This window comes from Lynx canadensis, chromosome F2 (genome assembly GCF_007474595.2).
Source record: "Lynx canadensis isolate LIC74 chromosome F2, mLynCan4.pri.v2, whole genome shotgun sequence".
NCBI lineage: Eukaryota > Metazoa > Chordata > Mammalia > Carnivora > Felidae > Lynx > Lynx canadensis.
In genome coordinates this window covers 78,581,648-78,602,862 of record NC_044320.2, presented here as the reverse complement: position 1 = coordinate 78,602,862, position 21,215 = coordinate 78,581,648, and the positions used below count along the sequence as shown (strand labels likewise).

Here is a 21,215-nt window from a genome sequence, read left to right as displayed (position 1 = left end):
TGAAAGTTTAATTGAACCTGAGACGTTCCAAAAGGATTGGACTATTTCTAGATATAACATAGTAAAATTTCAAGGACATAAGTAAAACTGAGGACACTGTAATGTCTTCAAACGTTGGCACTAGAACATCTAGAACATAGAAAATTCATATGCCAGGGGCGCCTGGGTGGCTCAGTCCGTTAAGCATCCGACTTCAGCTCAGGCCATAATCTCACGGTTTGTGAGTTCGAGCCCTGCTTCGGGCTCTGTGCTGACAGCTCAGAGCCTGGAGCCTGCTTCTGATTCTGTGTCTCCCTCTCTCTGCCCCTCCCACACTTGCACTCTCTCTCTCAAAAAATAAACATTAAAAAAATTTTTTTTTTTAAAAGAAAGAAAATTCATATGCCAAACACATTACCAAAAAATTGTAACACTACCAGTTTAGTGGTCATTAAGAAAAATATCTGCCAGAGATAGTGTCTCATCTGGAGACTCTTGGTTGTAACTATGGCTTAACCTTTTCTACCAGTAATACATGAATCCTTCACATTATTAAAGAACACAAAACAATTCTCAAAATGATTATTTTATACATTGTATCTAAAAAAAAAAAAGTAGGTAATGGACTACCTTTCCTAATAAAGGACGTAGAGATGAGCTTTAGTCCTTCTAACTAGGTACATATTTGAGGATCTCAGACATTCTGTATTCTAACAGTAAAACTGTGGCTTATTTTTATAACAGCATTTCACATAAATAAACTCACACCAATTCCATGGCTAATGACGTGTGTAGGCCAATGTTTATGGATGTGCCCCCACCCGTGTCAGATGATGCCCAGGCAATATTTACAGAGAGCTGGACGACTGACTGGAGACGTGGATGGTAGCTACCGTGTCATCAGAGTAAATTACAACTCCTATTCATTCTTCCAGTGTTGACAGGAAAATAAAGAAAACATGTTCTCCCGTAGGCTTTCACTATCTTCTGAAAGCTGCATCTCACCTAAGTTTCCACAAACCTCTATAGAGGCAAAGGACATATTTTAAACCACAAATACAATCTGTGTATAATCTGGAAGACTTCAGCAATAAATTAACCAGAGCTTTTCAGTTTACTACAAAACAGTACTACACTATTTATAGATCTATACAGGAAATCTAGGTTAAAATTAGTGAAAAGGAAAACCCAAATTCCATTTTTTCACATCAATCAAAAACTACACGAAACCTAGGGGGGAGCAGGGAGGCAAACCAAAACGGCATTTCCTTCGTGGTTATTATTATTCATAAATTATGGCTCACGTGTGCTTGCTCTAATTTTTATTCTTAATTTAGGAAAGTTCATTAAAATTTTATGTCTGTTAGTAAAGTGAAAAGTAGCAATCATTTTTATTCTTTGAAGAAAATTTCCAAAACAAAATTTCCCAGATGGAGATGACTCACGCTCCTAAATTACACTGAATTATACCTAACGATAGAAGTTATCCGTACACAAAATAAACAGCTCTGAAATGCGTGTAATAACTACAAATTTATTCACTTTAGACTTTAATCATTTGTTGATTTAAATCTGCAAAGCCAGGAACTGTTTTCAGACTCTCTTATGCGGAGAGGGAAAACTATCTGGCACGCTCTTACTAATAACGTACACTGGAAATCATTTGTGGGAAAACAGAGAGCACATTATCTTGGCTTACACACGAACACTGGCCCGAAATAACACTGGGATTCTCATCACTTACCTTAGCAGTGGTTTTCTTTATAGGTGCGTGTTGAAATATCTTCATCTGGAGTCGGACAGGTGATTTCCTTCACAGCAGGGACCTTGCCAACTTGCCCATATAATTCTTTTGATAAGCTGCTAGGAGATCAGGGTGACCTAGCCTTGCCCTGCAGCTTCCCTCTTAGACGGATAGTCTAGGTCTAGGAGCTGACTGAGAGTAGAAAAAACAACATTCCCCTTCAATACACTGTTGAAGTGGGGGGCTGACAATTTGCACACCTAGTTTATCATGTGCCACAGGATGCTGTCATTGAAAGTTTAGACAATTATTCCAATGGAATAAAGGATTTCAAAGTCATAGGAAAGAATCCTACCTTGTTCTCAGACCTCATCCAAAACCACCTGCCAAATGAATCACAGAAACCTCTTTTTCTTAAAACACTTAGTCAAAATATACATTTTGGGTCTTGAGAGCTATGACTATTTAGTTAAAACAAGGCAAAACTTCAGAATTTTCCACTGGGAAGAAACATCCAGGGAAATATTATTATCTCTTGCTCTCCAAATGCAGTTATACCATTCAAAAACTCTTACAATCAATAATTAAGCTACGGAATAGTGTAAAATTTAAAAAGCAAAGACTTTACCTTTTCAAGTGTTTTCCCTTCCAACTGCATCAATCTCATCTCAGAATAATTTCAAGCATTATTTAAAGCAAAGTGTGAAGAGTAAGTAAATACAGTGTTTTTTCATTGAAAGAAGCTTTAGGAAAATCCATAGGATCAAAACCAGTCTCTAAACACTTTACAGGAAACAGGACAGGTACATCACATAAAAGCGAGCGTCCAAGTATTTCAACGGTAATTTCTTCTCCTAAATCCAACTTTTCCCCGTGCCATTTCTCACGGATGTTAAAAATACAGAACTGATGAATAGCCCTGATGACTATTTTCAAGCACTTCTGTTACCACCATTTGAATGTATGTCATGATTGAAAACAGTTCACAACCTGTAGTAATTGCTATAAAGCTACCATCTGAGCATTATTAGTGTATCGAAAATATTCAAATATCTGAGAAATATTTTGAAGTAATGTTGAATGTACATTTATAGATCGCAAAACTACTTCAAGTGTGCCATAATTCTCTGAAAGAGGAAGCAGGACTATGCTAGTGGTAAAGTCGACAGGACACAGAAGCATTTTTTCCAAGGCAAATCAAAGCACATGCAACACAAACCTACACTTAAAAATCAAATTAGGCCACTAGACGTTGCCATAAGCCAATTACATCTTTGAAACATAAAAGAGTATACTATCTGCACTTAACTAAAACTCATACCTCAACTGCATTGCCTCGCTCACTCATCTCTGCCCCAAAAGTAACTCACACCATAGGTGAGTTTCACCAGTGAACAGGGTAAGTATGCTTTGTAATAAAAATGCTACCGTGCATTTAACCACGTTAACAGCCCTCCTTAATCCTAATCAAAGGGAAATAAATGACGAAAATATAAGCGCTGCTTCAACTTTTGTATCTGGGGCTAAACTGCTCGACTGTCATTCATGGGTAGCTTCCTGCTGGAACAAATATTGGGATAAATCACTGTTTACATCATCATAGTTAATTCAGAAGTACATAAAAAGATGGACATAGCCGAGGTCACAGCCTGTCCAGTCTTCAGTTTTCCCACTTGGGCAACGTGGACACCAAAATGGCCTCTAGGACTGTGGATTAAGCACGTGGAATGTACGTGGTACTTAATGAACAGACAATACATATTAGGTGCTATTATTTTTTATTATCTCATTACTGTTTTCAGTACTCATATCATGACTCATGTATATAACAAACTATATAGAAACTATAGTCTTCTGTTCAAACAGAATGAAAATCTTCAAATAAATCAAACAATGCTGCACTCATTTGACTACTGATGTTAGACTATTCCCAGAATTGGCTAAAGTATCCTTGAAAGGGAGGGGAGACAGGATCGAGCGATGTATTCCTAGGAAATGGCACACTCCAAAGCATGCATTCTAGGGAGCTGAGTCAACTACATGCGCATGTATATATTACATAAATACATAATATTGCTATAAAAAAGTGTATACCAATTACCAACTCATTTGCAAAGCATTTACAGGATAAAGGTTTACAATTCAGGCTACTTTAACTGAATTATTCTTCCAAGCAACTACCACCAGAGAGATTATTTTGCTTACTGCTCAAGCACAAATACTGATTATAACTTGACCTGGTCCAAACTTCTTCCCTCATGAAAGCCAGACACCTAATGGCCTTTAAGACCTAGGCCCAAAGACTTGTCTAGATCAGAGTGGGCTAAAATAAAGGTGTTCTCAAGAGTGTGAAGATACAAGGGTCAGCAAACAGGCCAAATCCACCCTGCTGCTTGCTTTTGTAAAGCAAGTGTCCCTACAACACCTCATGCCCACTCCCTTTCAAAGTGTCTAAGACTGCTTCTGCATTATGGCAGGGTTGAGCAGTTGCTAAAGGGACCATTTAGCCCAGGAAGCCCAAAGTAGTTACTACTTGGTCCTTGACTAGAGAAGTTTGCCAATGTTTTAGAGGACCCTAGGAATCAAATGTCATGTTTATAAGGGAATTTCAACGAATCTGGAAATACCAACGTAGAGCAAGGATAAACCATACAAGAGAGCTCCCCCTCCTGCCCGTCTCCAAATACAGTCAATTCAGAGTAGCCTCTCCAAATTATTTTGTTTGCTGATATAGGAGTAAGGCATGGAAAGAAAATTTTAAAATGCATACATTACAATAAAGACACGTTCTTCTAAAAGAAGAAATACTACTTTCAAGACTCAGGAACCCAGCTTGCTTTATAAAATAAACACAAAAACACGCACTTACATTTCTTAAAAGGTCACCTTACATTATTTATTTTAAGGTTGAGCAGTTTATGGATTTTTTTTCCCTACCTACTGTATTTGGAGTTATGATCTCCAATTGATACATGTAAGAAAATTTTAAAATGCAGTTTAAATCGTGACATAATAGTTTTGAAAAAGCAACTGATTAAAAAAGATCCAACCCTCCCCACCCCCCCAAAAAAGATCCAAACCAATAGGATAAGGAAGGAAGAGTATTACGTTTCAGCTACCTATTCTGTGTTACACATAATCAAAAATAATCTGGTACTAAGGAATACCTAAAGAGCAATTAATTTTCCAGAGTTACTTTCTATTTTATTAATTAAAATATGTATCTTGATGACCTGTTTACAATATAATGTGACTGCTTAGAAATGGGATTTTTAAAATCACTTTGCACAGCAACTTTTTCAAATTCCAAAAGTTAATATAAATAGAAATATCATCCACAAACACCAAAAAAATTGCAAAGAAATCATCAAAACACAAGACAGAAAGAACACTATTATATCTTTATAGTTTGTCACCAAAACCAAATAATATAAAAGGACCAAAACAGGAGGCCAATGAGAACTCATCGACTTTGATATCTCAGCTTCCAACCACTCACCACGTTACGCAAATGGAAACGTTTTCCCAGTACCTAGTGCTCTTTGGATGTAAGATACTTCTATATAGAGATCTGAAATATTTAAATAATACTTCAGAACACTACCTGAAAACCAAAATAGATAATATTTCCAGAACTAATTTTTTAGACTAGTTTATTAATGTACGAATCTGCTTTAAAAAGTTGCCATGCTTCAAAAACAACTGTTATAAAGTCTATTTTAACTAAAATAGCAAGACCATTAAAAATTATAAACATTTAGAGAAATCGTATCACCATATTTTCTAATTCATCATTTTATGAATAACAAATCTATATCAGAGTAACAACAAATTCAAGAAACACAAGGAAATTTTAATTGTTTTATAATTATATGAAAACAATTTTAGAAAAAAAATTTTAATTGAGACACTTAAATATATAGTGTTCAAGCTTCTCTGTTACGGATTATTTGATATTTAAATTACATCAACATAGGGGCGCCTGGGTGGCGCAGTCGGTTAAGCGTCCGACTTCAGCCAGGTCACGATCTCGCCGTCCGTGAGTTCGAGCCCCGCGTCAGGCTCAGGGCTGATGGCTCAGAGCCTGGAGCCTGTTTCCGATTCTGTGTCTCCCTCTCTCTCTGCCCCTCCCCCGTTCATGCTCTGTCTCTCTCTGTCCCAAAAATAAATAAACGTTGAAAAAAAAAATTTATAAATTACATCAATATAGAAATGCTTTAAATAACATATTCTATTGTTTCCCAGGCCTAGTTGTCAGCACTAAACTTGAGCTCCATAGATACCTGTATAGAGATGCTTCAGGGATTCAAGGTTCATCCTTGAGTGCATTCTGTTGGAAATGGATTACTATCTAGTAACACCAGACTTCATGGTAGAACTTAAACACTGGCTTTTACTAATAGTGCCTCTGTATTTTCTAAGTTCAAATGTATTCAAAAGGCCCTTTTGTGTATACTGTTTCAACAACAAAACACATAAAATAGGAATCCAATAAATTCAACAAAATTCTATAGTTTTGATCAACAATATAAAAAATATTCCTGTCCACATCTTAAGCATTTAACACGTTACAAATAAGCAGACAGAAATGATAAGACACAAAAGGATGATAAAACTGAATCCCAATTTCCTATAAAATAACTTCGGCTAAAAACTTTTTTTTTTCTGTCAAACAATATGTTATTCTTGGAAACAGAATATGAACCAACACGGTAAGCACTTGAAAAATGATTCCAATGTGATTTAAATTTTAACTATTTATAAAGACAAGCATAAATAAGAGAAAGGATGGTGTTCCCCAAATTGACGCAGAAAATTCAAACGGCTTGCTCAAACACATGGAATTAACTATAGGACAAAATAAACCTGAACACGTTCCAGTTCACTCCAGCCTGCCCGCCTGAGGTCTCTCATAACCCGATTACAACCACAGCCAGACAGAAGACTGCCCTTCACCGAGGATTTGCAGCAGCAGCGTATCCGTTTTCTATTCGTCAACCAATCGAGTGCCACTTGCCAGAGGACAGATACACGCTGGCAAAGGCAAGGGGAGAAAAAGCGAAGAGCAGGGGGACGGAGAGGACGGGCAGAGAAGGGGAGGAAAGAGGAAAAAACACTCCGGCAGACGTTCGCAGGGCCTTCTCCGCTTCCTTCATGCACTGTCCCGAGGCTGAAACTCTTAGAAAAAAGCCCTCAGCCCTGACTCAGACTCCCAAGTTTCTCACCTCCGTGGTCGTGGCCAGGGCCTAGAGATGAGTGGGGAAGGCCCACTCCCGACAAGCAGAGTTAGAACTCTGGCTTTGTACTAAAACTTTGCAAGAGAAGGTGACCTTGTTCTAAGCTAGTGTTCTAAGCTCTTTAAGGCTTTCTTGGAAAATATGACTAGTTGGAAGATATGCCGTCACGTTTTACACAACTTCGCAGAGCTCGTGTACTTCAGCATAAGACACCCTTGCCCCGTAGCGCTATCATTGCTGAATTTTAGGAACACTGCACACTGAGAAGACTCCCCTGCCAGGCGAAGGACCAAAGTCTGCACTCTCTAAGGGCAAGTCCGAGTTCAAAACACTGTTTTACAAAGCAATGGCTTCAACACAACCTTATCACAAAATAGATCAATATATTTCTATGACAATTAACTCTAGTTATATTACAAGGTAATTGAGTGTTTTTAAGATAGTCCTTCGGGGGCACCTGGGTGGCTCAGTCGGCTAAGTGTCCGACTTCGGCTCGGGTCATGATCTCGTGGTTCGTGATTTCGAGCCTTGCATGGGGCTGTGTGCTGACAGCTCGGAACCTGGAGCCCGCTTCGGATTCTGTGTCTCCCTCTCTCTCTGCCCCTCCCCTGCTTGTGCTCTGTCTCTCTCTGTCTCTCAAAAATCAATAAATGTAAAAAAAAAAAAAAAAAAAAAAAAAAAAGTAAAAAAAAAAGTCTTTTGTATTCTAACAGGTATCACCCTATGTTAAAGAGGGCAGAACTATTAAATTACCGCTCCAAAGGTATAAAACCAGTTTCAGAACAGTATTTTCTAACGCCAGAAAAGGTGCTTGTCTGATTTTTAATGAATGGAACGTAACCCTACCGCCATTACTATCACTGTATCCGCCAGTGACGGATGCAGTGATACTAATGATTACAAAAGTTACTTTGCGTTTATTTATAATTTACAGTTACACAGAACAAAAATGATAGCGTGATTCCTCTAACTTAATTTTTTCAGTCATTTTATACCACACTGATTTCTGCTGCATTCGGCGGAGCAATTCAGGATCGATGAACAGCACTGAGGAACAGACATGTCCTATTTAGCTGCTTATCAACTGCTTTCAAATCAAAACTATAGATGTGAATACTTACTTGTCAAAGCTGTCACTATTTTTGATGAAGCTCTCCAGTTTTTCCTTGGCATATTCCACCACATCTGAATGAAGCTCAATCCCATGATTTATTCCAAAAGGACCTGCAATTGTAGCAGCAGCAGCATTTTTATAAAATATATATATTTATAAATACACACACATATACGTATAGTAATATGTCTTTACAGAGTTCTTTTAACTTCTGCTCACTTTTCTACCACAGGGGCATTTAAAAGGCTTGAATATGTGAATGTCTGCTAGCCAGATTTAAAAAGCTGAATCGAAAATCTCACTGTTTCCATGGCTTTGAAAGAAAGAAAAGAAAAAAGAAAAAGAAAGGAAGAAAGAAAAAAGAAAGAAAAAGGAAGGAAGGAAGGAAGGAAGGAAGGAAGGAAGGAAGGAAGGAAGGAAGGAAGGAAAAACGGAAAGACTAAGTTATAGAGAGTTCTCTCGAGAGCAGCCCATCTGTCAGGACAATATTGACTAAGAAATAATCATATTCTTATCTAAAGTTTTGAGTTCTTCACCATTACATTTTCATTTATCACTTGTTAAAAACTGGGTAATTCTAAAGTGCCTGACACCATGGGCTAACATGGCTATCCTATAAATGTCTCACACATCCCACTATATGCTAAGTTCCTACACTCTATGCCTTCCGGAGCTCCCCACGTCTAGCAGAATGTGGCCACCAGGCGGCAGGACTGCACAGCCGATTTTACTCTTCTGTTCAGGTGTCTCACACTTAGCATTTCTTTCTACCCATAGCCAAGGAGGAGTGACATTCTAGGAATGAAGAAAAGGAGAGCTTTCGGAGCCCCAGGAGACGGTACTGGGAGGGAGACCTGCGACAGTCACAGAATACCAGCAACCGAATTCACATCTCCCAAAGCTACTGGGCGCATTACCGCCTGCCCCGTGACACACAGGACAGTAACACACAATCTCATCTGGGTAGGCTACGTGCTTTTGAACTTCCAAAACTGAGCCAGAGTTTTCTACTCTATACTTTAGTTATATTTTTATTTTGAAATTGGTCTTCTAGGAAAAAAATACGTGTATGTATCTTCCCTATCTTATACATACTTCTTTTTTGTATCTTGTATCTTAGGAACTAATTAACTGGATATACCCCCTACTGAATGTCATTAAAATACAATACATAGTAGTGGAGTTCTACTGACCTCTAAGATGTTTTAAACAAAAAAAAAAATCAGTCATCAATTATCATGTTTGAATGCTCAGAGGGCACCTGAAAAAAAATGATGTATGATCTACAAACTACCTAAACTAGAAAAATTAAACCAAAATGTTTGGATACTATCTTCAAGCCAAAATCAGATAATGCTTTAACCTACTGTATTTCTATCATATTCCATTTAATATGATTAAAAAAACCGGTTATACTTGAAAAATGTATTCAGATACGGGTAAAAAGGTACATGATCCATCAAAACACAACGGGTAGAATTAACTACCTTTGCAGTGTTTTCATACTTTTAAAGTAAGTTATGCTGATTGATGCAATCTTAAATGTTCTGTTTTGGTCTCCTTACAGTCAAACAGTTGGGTCGTCTGAAAACTGGAACATCCTATCTGGTATCATTTTAGACCTCTTGTAATTCCTGATTATTACCATAAACAAAAATAACCTGTCTTCAAAAATAAAAGTGGCAAAAAAATAAATAAATAAATAAACTCAGAGAACACATGGGGACATCTTTTTTATATTGAATCTGAATACTTTAATAATTTGAATTTCCATAAGGAAACAAAGAATGCTAGGAAACACTGAACAAAGTTTTCCTCACTAAAAAAACTCAACTCATAATTACTTAACATTATGCACATATTGAGGAAAATACTGTTCTAGGAGATAAATTCCTAGGTGATCCATTTAATGTAAAACAAAGACTTCCATATTTTCATTCTTCATTAAGAATCTAGCTATAGTAATCAACTATTCTTATGAGACCAGACCAAACCCGGGCTACATGGATAAGAAATCAATGAAAAACATCCATATTGCTAGAATCTGAAGTTTCCTTTAAGACCAAATGCATAAGCTACATAATAAAGGTGTCATGTAAAGAATCTGGAAATCAAGGCTTCTATTCAGTATTTCACACTGCTTTCTTAAGAGAGGGAGTCTGACCTTGAGTTCTATTTCAAAGGGACTACACAGGTGGTTCATCACTTAAAAGTCTCTTTTTTCTTTCCTTGCTTTCTGCTTATTGTCTAAAACCAAAGTGGCAACTTTTGGAAATAAGGTTAAAGTTCATTTAGAAAATTTCTTAAGGATGTTTTTCACATAACTTGTTTTTCACATTACCTGGGTATAAAAACAATTTCATTAATATATAAAGGGTTTGACCATACCGTAAACAGACGTGCAGAATACATTATGTATTAACTTCTAGAGCAAATACACCATTTACGATTTTTTAATGAACGAAATGTAAGTAACATGGAAACATATCCTTATCACTATTAAGCTGTATAATTAACATATTAAAAATAGTAAATTTAAAAGAATTCATTAATAAAAGACAGAACTTAAATAGCAATGTTGCCAATATCTCATTTATTTAGAATGTAAAATACAACTGGAACATCTTAAATATATGATAAAAATGTAGTGTGATGCTGTTTATTACAACTCATATTTGACACAGGCATTAAATAGAGCAGAAAATAAAACCTAGAAAACTAAGAACACAAACACAGCTACTTCCAAGGAAAGGGCCTCAGAGACCTAGGGTGGGAAGGAGACATTTCTGTCATTACACCCTTTTGTCTAAAGTGTCCAGACTATACCCATACATATAACTTTTTATCAGAAAATAATGGGCTAGTCAAAGAGACCACCAAAAAATGGTCTTCAGATTTTCAAATTAATAAAAGAATTCTAACAGAAAGGTACAATGGAAAAAATGAAACAGTATCCAAAAGAAGTGTCAACACTTTCTAGCACCATCTAAGAGATAAAGTATAAATGTAACTTTGTATTCAGTAGTTACCAATTCTATTCTGTATTTGCCAATGTGAAGAGGTTTTTCTGTAAATGCTAACGGTTTCATTTTTTTGTATTACATATTAAAAAAATAAAAGTACTAACAGTTGACCATTATCTCTAATAGCTAAACATTGAAGAAAAAATAGAAATATACACAGAAATCAAAGTTTAATTAAGACAAATAGCGATTAGGAAAGCCTAGGGCTCTTGGGTGGCTCAGTCAGTTGAGTGTCTCTCTTGGGCTCAGGTCATGATCCCAGGGTTTGTGAGTTCCAGCCCTGCATCGGGCTCTGTGCTGATAGCTCTGAGCCTGGAGCCCGCTTCGGAGTCTGTGTCTCCCCCTCTCTCTGCTCCTCCCCCGCTCACACACTTTCTCTCCCTCAAAAATAAATGAACATTTTAAAAAAATTAAAAAAAAATTAAACTGTAAATGCTTGGTTCCCACCCCAGACAGACCAAGGGAATCTCTCAGGGTGTGGCCTAGGCCCTACAGATAACCTTAAACACGGTCCAGGCTGAGCACACTAGCCACATCCTCCTGATTTTTAAAATCTCTTTGGACTATCCGAATCTCTATTCTCATTGGTAAAGTGTTACCAATAAAAGCATGTTGGATACAACTAAGTATTTACCACAAGAGGGAGCAGGTGAATCAGTTATTTGAGTTCCATGAAACTAGTATAAAGTTTCTCAATAACAACTGAAATATATCATGTAAAAACATTTTTTAATAAGTTCCAATGATATTTTATTACTAATTTTAGTTGTATAAAATAAAGCATTGGGGGAAGATTTATAAGCAACTTTGTAAGAATTCAGAGACAGTAACAGGTAAGAGAATAGGTTTCATTCTGTCTGTAAACATCTTGGGGTATAACAAAGAGACATAAATAGTGCAAAGGGACATAAAGGAAAGGGAAGTAAAAGCAATCCGCAAAAGATTAAGTAATCATTAACTAGATAAAAAGAAATTGATCTCATATATTGCCACTTAAGATAACAATTTCTTATGGTTTTCTGTACATTTTTGTACAAAAAGAGCACGTTAAAGAAAAACAGGGTCAAAAGTTTACTGAGTCCTGCCACATTCACATAACCATTCTGAAGCTAGCTGGATCTACCTAACACTAGACTAGACCTGGTTCTCCGCTCTGCAGGTTTAGGAAAGGCTTCATGAAGCAAATCTTGAAAATTTTCCAGAAAGTTCCAGCTCCAGTCCCTCGAGCTCCTCTCAGCTGACGGCGGATTTCTAAGTGCTATTTTTCTTTATTACACTTGAATTTTAGATGTACGTTTACACAAAATCTGAACATGTTGGCCTAAACAGTTACAGAAAATAGATCCGAGCCCTTAAGTAAACTACATGTCCAAAACCAGACGTCACAATCAGATCATTTACATGTTTCCACCCAGCAGGCTAAGAATACACTCAAGTCTAGTATGTTCACAGCAACTTATGACTATCTCACACATCTATGGTGGAACATTAAAATAGAGATTAGGTTTCTACCAGAGTAGATTCAATCAACTGAGAATAAAACGTGCTCACCTACAAAAACCAGTTTTAAAAGTTAATTGAAACAGCTCTACACTTGATCTAAATTCTTTTTGATGCAATCATTTCCCCTGGAAGCGATTTTCAGCAGCTCTTTCGCTGCACTGCGTATTTGTGAAATGCCTGAAGATACACTGGGGCCAGCATGGTGACCAAGTCACATAACAAACAGTGAACTAAATGAAGACCGGGCCGGTGAAACTGACAACAATGCTTCTACTGCTGGTTCAGAAATGAGAAGCACAACTTCAAGTGTACAGGGTGGGTCTCGTTTTCTGCTGGATCCTCAGCAGCCGCCACAGTGTTGAATGTAACAAATGCCTCTGAAGGAACAAAAAAGTACAAAAATGGACCTACGCTCCCAAACTGAAAAGGTTCGCAACTCGGGCTGAAGCAAACGATGTACACAAAACCTAAAATGTGTATTTTTCATGTCTAAATTTAAATATCAAGTATACTGGCAAAAGTCATTAAGTATACGGCAAATCTATTTTATCTGTTACCACCACAGAACGAGGCACTGCAAGGAAGACTGAGGGAAGTACATTCCATTCAAAAGAAGTCTGTTAACGTCAGCTAGGATGGGAATCTTCTAAAATGCAATACATACTTTCCTTCATGTACCGAAGGAGATTATGACTTCAAGTCAGCTATTATCCGTATAATCATGTGAGTATCACGCACAAGTAGAGGTGTCCCCAACTCTATGAAGTTATTCTTGAAGTGGGGACCCGCCAACTAGACAAAATGGAGAGAAATGGAAAACCTTTTCTTGTATACCTTTCGATTCGTTGGGAATTTTTTAACCCTACCAGCATGTTACCCATTCCACAAAAACTGATGAAAGAGCGAACAGAGTCTGCTGTCTAGGTTTCCACCTGGAAGAATTTGGGATAGAAAATAAAAAGCTACCTCTCACCAGAATGAGCAACAACAGGAAGAAGAACACGTGAACTGTTTGCCTCGTGTGGGACAGAATAAGAGACGGTGACCCGAGCCGGAAACAAGCTACACTTCCGGAATCTTGGGCACACGGAAGAGATGCGCCGTAAGCACCATGTATTTAGCATCCAGTGTGTTGGCCCAGCCCGGAAGATCAAGAGCGTCCCCGGTTCAGGAGACGGGCCAGGCCTTGGTGCTAGAAACCGGTGAATCCTCTGTACGTGGATGTTACCTGAAGACAGAAGAAAAGATCCACCCTTCACCCTTCGCTAGCCAAAGCCAAATCAGCTTCCCTAACAGGACGAAAAGTGTTCACAAAGGCAGTGGAAGGAGACTTGAAATCCAGGGAAAGAATCTTTGAATGCCAAAGGTGTGGGAGGGTAGCTGAGCCGACCCCTGCAGGAGCCACACTCCAAGAGAATGTTAAGACAGGTTCCTGAAGGGATCAGGAACTCCAGCAGGCCAAGTAGCCCTGCTGACTCCAGCCAATCTCTGGCTCTCATATACGTGCTCAGTCCAACCGACCAAGTCCGCTCAGGGAAAACTGTACGAGGAGAGGAAGGGAATAGGCACCAGCTCCTACACTGTGAGATCTTCACAAGTTACTTTACGCATAAAGAGACAAATTCGGAAAGCTTAAGTAATCTTCCGAAACACAGGGTTGACACTCATAACTTACGGTAGTTTATGTTCTATAAACTTCAGCAAACACTGAATTACCAAGTGCCGAACCACTCTAGTAGGGGAGACACGTACACACACACACATACCTCAAACACATAATAATCTTAAAACCTAACAACTCAATCTGCTTGTTCGCTTTATTTTACAAAAGAGAAAACGAGCTTCCAAACTATCAAGAGATGTTTGCCCGAGAGCATCCCAGGAGGGGCCAAACACAGGCTCCAGAACCAGAGGAGCTGCTTGTGCCACACTGTCCCCTTCTGTCTTCATCTGCTAGGCTCCTCTAAAAGCCAGCTGTGACAAGAAGGCACAGCTGTCCCCCGTCCACCCCAACGAGGAACATGCAGAGTGACCCAAAGTGTTCACGCCTCTGCTCCCGTGCACAAATGACCTCAAAAGCCACCAAGTACTGATCTGAGAGTTACAAATAAATTTTCAGTAGCAAATTCACAGACAATAGGGAGCAACTAACTGTAAAACAAAGACAATCTGAGTTGGGGAGAGTTCATCCTGAAGATAAATACAAACTCAAGATGTGCAAGAACAACCTAAGATTTTTCACACCAAGGGGACTGCCTTAGAACTCTGAAGAACAGTATGAGGAAGTATAACCAGAAATTACTGTGAAAACTTTGTAAAATTTCTAAAATCTGTAGTTTCCTAATATTTGATGTTTGTATTACTATTTGTTGCCCTATAATAATTAGCAGTAATAGTCCATAAACACAAAATCACGTGGGTATTGATTTTTAGAGGGAGTAAAAATGAAAGAGATGGTTGAGATTAGTAATGACTTCCACTCCACAACCATAAGTGAAAATGGGGAAGAGCCCTAAAGTATAGACTAGTGATGGCAACTCAAGACGGGGTATGTGGGCAGAGGATGCACAGAAGCCTAACTGGGACAAAGAAGGAACAGTTCAAACAGCGATGAGTTTTACTGAATTCAGAAAATATGAGTAGCCTAAATGAAATAAATGGTTCTTTTCAAAACAGATTTGCTCAGAGCCCAAAATAAAGCACATGCCAAGAGCCTTTGTAACTCCTAAAAAGAAAAAAAAAGAAAAAAAAAAGAAAAAGAAAAAAACCAATCCTCACACAAAAAGGGCGGGGGGATGGGGTGGATAGAGGAATAACTGAGGTTTGGTTTAATACAAAATATATTCTAAAGCAAACACTAAGAACCTGCAGAATGTGTTTTGTCTTATCAAAAAGAATGGGGGGTGGGGGCTGAAGACCACTCTGGATTTCCCTGATTCATCTCTGGCTTAAAGTGAGCCAAAATAGATTCCTAAAAGAGGTGCTTAAAAGAGCATGAAAAAAATATTTGAAGACCGTATTTCTGATAAAGCGTTTGTATGCAAAATGTATAAAGAACACTTAGACATCAATAAGAACACCCAACAGCTAAATTAAAAAATGGGGAAAAGATTTGAAGACATTTAACTAAAAACATGGGTATCACTAAAAAAACACAGGAATAGATTCTCCTCCACATCATTTGTCACTACAGAAGTACAAGGTAAAACCACAGTGGGATACCAGTTTATACCTACTATGATACCATTACAAAAACAAAACACCACACAAGCATCAGTGAGGAAGTGAAGAAACCAGAACCTCGTACATTGTGGGAATAGAAAATGGTGCAGCCACTTTTCTAGAAAACACTTTGACAATTTCCTTAAACGTTAAACAAACTTACCATAGAGCCCAGCAATTCCACTGCTAGGAATCCACTCAAGAGAAATGAAAACGGATGCCCAAAGATCTGCACCATGTGAATGTTCGTGACAGTATCGATCCTAATAGCTAAAAAGTGGTAACCCAAATGTTCATTAAGTGGTGAATGGACAAATGTGGTATGCCCATGTAATAACGTATTATTCAACCATAAAAGAGGAATGAGGTACTAATACATGCTACAGCCTTGAAAACATAAGGACAAGTGAAAAAAACATACACAAAAGACCATCTGTTGCATAATTCTACCTATATGAAATGTACAGAAAAGACAATCTATAGAAACAATGTAGACGAATGGTTGCCAGGGGCTGGGGTGGGGACAGGAAGTGGATTCAACTGGGAATGGGGGATGTTTGGTGGTGATAGAAGTATTCTCAAATTGGACTATGATAATGTTTGCATAACTGCAAATTTACTACAACTCATTGCACGCTTAAAATGGGGTAATGTAAATCATACCTCATTAAAGAGAGAAGGGGGCTAAAATGAAAGCTAATACCGGAGCATCTCAAGTCAAAGCAACCTCACGGCAGTTGAAGGAGGACCATTCAATGTCCTCTGGTAAACAGAAAAAGAGTACAGAGACGTGACAGCAACATGTAGCCTAACTCATCAGCAACTGGACGATACAGTGTGGGCAGGAAGTTGCCTGTTCAGCACATAAGCTTGCCAACTGTTTTACCTTTAAGTAGTACTGTAGGCTGAGGTAGTGGCAAACATAGTATTGGAATGATTCTGGCAGTTTCTGCAGTCATTTCTATTAACTCAGGAACTAGGCAAGGAAAACATTAAGTTGGATGAACCCCGATACTTTAAGTTCCGTAAGAAAGCTACAACTTTTACATCGTGGGTTATGTAAGAAAATTGGAGGGAATACCTAAGCAAAAAGGATCGGAATGGAGAACCACCCCCACCTGAATTAGAAAGATCGTAAGATCGATTTGCCTTCATAGATCTGATAGTTATAACTCAACTCTGGGAAACTGAGGACTTGGGGGCCCTTTTCTTGCATCCTGCTTTTCAATGGGATTCCATAGGTATGAAAAAGACAGCACTGAGAGGAGGAATCAGTACTTGATTCTTTGTGTCAGTCTTTAGTTCTCAGAAGACTTAAGGAAAAGCCAGAGGAATAAGAATTTATCTTTAATGTGAAGTAAGTTGTCTAAATGAGGCACATTAGGAGTCGGAGTGATCTGTTCTCCAGGTCTGGAGCAAAAACACATTCCACTTACGAACAACTGCTTCAGCCACGGGAAATTTCCTGATACTAAGAAAACCTAACTTCCTCTCACTGAACAAAAGCTCTCGCAAGATTGTAGCCTACGTGCTACAGGTGTGCTTCTGGAGTGGCGGTGGAAATTCCTCAATGAGCATTTTTCTCATCTGTGTTTACCAAACCACAGGCACCGCACTCTCCGGCGTTAGCCAGGACTCCTCCAGATCCAGCTCGGTGTGTCCTCGGAGGAGAACCACTGCCTATGGTGAGCACCTGTCACCCTCATCTTGTGACCGGGAGAGAAGCATGGCTTAGAGCCATGATGTTAGTTACTTAATAAGGACAGAGCTTCTGGTAATAAGGTCACTGTGAAGCAATGGACCCAAATCCGACTCACCACGCTCGGGTTAATGACAGGGCACGTGGAAGCAACTTTCTTTAGTTCCACTGTCCTGGCTTAAAGCACTCACAAAGCAAACCAAAAACGGAGAGGCAGGGGTAAAAAGATTAGGCTTCCTCAGAAGCTAGACCAATCCAAGGTTTATTAGCTGTAATCATTGTTTTCCAGACTCTGCTTTCTGCCTTTCCTTCTTTAGAGTGCTTTTTTTTTTTTTTTAATTTTTTTTTTTTTAATCTTCCTCACCAAAGGACTATTCCACATCAAAACACGAAGAACTTTATCTTGGCCTTCACTCTGTCAGACACAGATAAATCCTGGCATAATGTCCAGTAACCGTCGTCATACATGTAACTAAAGACCATGACACCCTGGAGCCTTGTAACAGGAGGAAAACATCTAGTGCACCGTGGATCACTTACACGGGGGTCTGTTTCTCCACACTGCGCTCTGGTATGGATGTAGACATTCAAGACACAATAAAGCTTGAGGTCAGCCTACAGATGCATCTATCTGGCCACAGGAAATGAATCTCTTGGAGAGGAGACTGAGTAGAGTTCAAGAGGGCAATCTCACTGCTGGCAAGGTCGCTAACTAGTTATGACCCGCCTTCCCCCCAGCCCTTGCGCTACGACTGACCTCCGTCTGCAGGAGCCAGCTGACAGGGCTAGAGAAGTGGAAGAGAGGGTGACAGTGCTCTGAAACTGGCCAGACAGGCTGTGAGGCCTAGACTCCAGCCTAAAGCTGCCAGAGCTGGCCAAAACATGCACGGTTTCAAAAAGGCAACTCCCGTTTCTTAAAAGCTGTCCGTACTCCCTCGACTAATTTCCTTTCATTTGGAGACAGTCTCAAACCCTAGAGACCGGACCGTTTTCAAAAGTTAATCGATGTCTGGGGTCCCCAACCTGCTGAGAAGTTCCTGTCTCAGGAAGGGCAGGAATACCAATTTTAAATGTAAGCTGCTAAACTTCTTTGTTGGTAAAAATTAATAATTGGCCACCCTTTTTTAACATACCGTCCCGTATCAAAAACATACTCATCAGTTGTGGGATGAAACAGAATGTTTTATTTATTGGATTGTATCATGTATCACGAACTGACTCAGTTGTTTTTTTTATGAGCTGGATTGCAGGTTCCAGGACTAGGAGACAAAGTAAGGAGCCAGTCAGTGTGTAAGAAAGGAGAATTTCAGGCCTGAAAATGCCTTTAAAGTCATTTAATGGGACTACATAATTGGCTGCCCAAACTAGGACAGTTCAGGAAAGAAAAGGACATTACACATACTGATGCAAGGACAACAGGGATAAACTAGGACTGTCCCACACCCTGAGACACAGACTCCCCCTACGAGAGTATACTCATTTCTCTGTTCAAAATCCTTCAATGGTTCTCCATCACTTCAGAATGAATTTTAAATCACTGTCTCATCACTACAACTTGAGCACATGCCTCAACGATAGCATGTATCACACTGGATGAAAACTGCTGATTTTCAAGTCTCTCCACTCTCATCAGTCTGTGAACTCCAGGGCAAGAGTCTACATGACGGGCCTTGGTGTTCTACCTCAATGTTTGTCACGTAGCAGCACTTGGTAAAAATAATGGCTGTTTCCATCAACATCATGTCTCAGAGCACATTTTCCTCCATCCATGCTTTTTCAACCCACATTCCGTCTTTCCCAGGTGTCACTTCACAGCCATGTGACTTGAGGCAAGTCACTCAACCTCTCTGTGCCTCAGTTTACTCACCTTTATACGCAGGATCCTAATGGTACGTACATCACAGGATAATTAGGATCATTAAATGAGTTACTCTACATAAAGTGCTTTCACCACCACCAGCCAGCTTCCCAAAGGCAGAGATCTGTTCCTTTGGGTAACTGCTAAATACTTACACCAAGAACGATGCCTGACGGAACAGACAGCATGTCCTCCGCAAGCTTACTGACACATACTTTCTTTCTCCAATCCCTTCCTTTGCCTCACCAGTGCCATGTATATACTCTACACCCCCTCTACACCCACTCCTGTGTCTCTATCAGAAACCTGGCACCCTTCCCTTTAAAATGGGACACAGAGGACCACGAAACTCTACGCCAGCCGCCAATCACAGCCCTTCACCTGAAATAGATTACACGAGACTCCTGAGCTCTCTGCCTACCAGCTGTCCAATATTGAACACAGACGATCACCGGGGGCTGAAAAACACTTCCGAGGACTTCTTCAGTCTAGGATGAGATGCACATGCTGCCTCTCAGGGTCAGGGCTGAGAGGAAGAAAAGACTGCTACTGCCTTGTGTTTCCACACTCAAGTAAGGAGGAGAACTACTCTATTGAGTATATACATTCAAAGGTATACAAATTTACAAACCCTGGAAATCATAAACAGTTATACAAACTCAGCTTACTTTTTAAAATAAAATTTCACAAAAATAAAATTACCTAAAATTAAGCCCACCATTGTACTTAAATATCCGGTTCCACTTCCCAGGTTAAGAAAAGACAATCCTGGTTGAAGTTTCAACGCTTCCATAACTTCAGAATAAATGCAAGGTGCTGACAAGTGTATGTTGCCATGCTTCCAGGCTAAGTCTTTGTACGCATTGTCTCGGTAGCCTTCCAAATAGTAATCTCCGCGATCAATCGCTCTGAAGGCTTGCTCCACTCTTTCAGTGCGGATATACTGAGCTTCTTTTAAGTTATCAATTAAGTCATCATTATCTTCCCCAGCACTCACAGCTCCTCCCATGATAGTATTCAAATCAAATCATAAATTTTAAAATGTAATAAAATTAGCAGAAATGGCTTCCAATAATGGAGTGTGGTTTGCTTTCCCTTTAATATTGCACTTGATTTCCAAAAATAAATTAATCCTGAAAGGGAAGAATAAAAATAAACAGGTTTAAATTAATGCTCAAAGGAAAGTAATTCCAGTTTAGTAAATATATAATAGTCATCATAACTACCATTTTTCAAGGATATATTTTGTTCCAGACATAGGGTTAAGTTCCTCAAGATTATTATCTATTCATATAACAACCACAAAAGGTAGCTTAAGTTCGATCTCTTCGGTACCTGTGGCAAATCTTGGACACTGAAGAGTTAAGTCACCTCATACTGAAAGGCCAAATAGGGTAGCCATTAGTCACAGGTGGCTATTTAGACCTAAATTACGTAAAATTAAATACAATGTAAAAATCAGTCAGGCACCCCAGCCACACTTCAAGTGCTTAACAGCTACGTGCGGCCAGTAGCTGCCACACTGAACAGAGCTGTTCTAGAAAGCGACAATTCTGGGACACAGTTCCAGGTCTTTCCGACTCCAGAAACCATGCTCTTAATCATTAAGGCAGGCAGCCTTCGGAGTATGGTGAGTCTAGTTTAACATGCATGAATTACTTCACTGACTTAAAACTTCCTAAAGTTAGAAATCCACTACCACCTAAATGCTAAAAATCTTAAGTGCACCACATAAATTCAAAATGTTAACACAAAGCAACATAATTACCCAAACACTGAATACAAAAACAAAACAAAACAAACCCACTTTAAAACAAACTCCCACATGTTTAAAAT

General features: G+C 39.0%; 1 protein-coding gene across 3 annotated transcripts in view; it reads right to left on the bottom strand.

Annotated features, from left to right (window-relative positions):
• PCMTD1 (protein-L-isoaspartate (D-aspartate) O-methyltransferase domain containing 1) overlaps positions 1 to 21,215 on the bottom strand; it is a 69,441-nt gene that overhangs the window by 17,767 nt on the left and 30,459 nt on the right. For 2 of the 3 annotated variants that reach the window (XM_030304573.1, XM_030304574.1), the window contains exons 2-3: positions 20,082 to 20,512; positions 8,082 to 8,184 (exon numbers count right to left, since the gene is read on the bottom strand). In XM_030304573.1, the coding sequence (XP_030160433.1) occupies positions 8,082 to 8,184; positions 20,082 to 20,388 (410 nt within the window). In that variant the 5' untranslated portion in view covers positions 20,389 to 20,512. Of the gene's footprint in view, positions 1 to 1,723; positions 1,916 to 8,081; positions 8,185 to 20,081; positions 20,513 to 21,215 lie in introns of all 3 variants that reach the window. The other variant, XM_030304576.1, reaches the window with a different exon arrangement.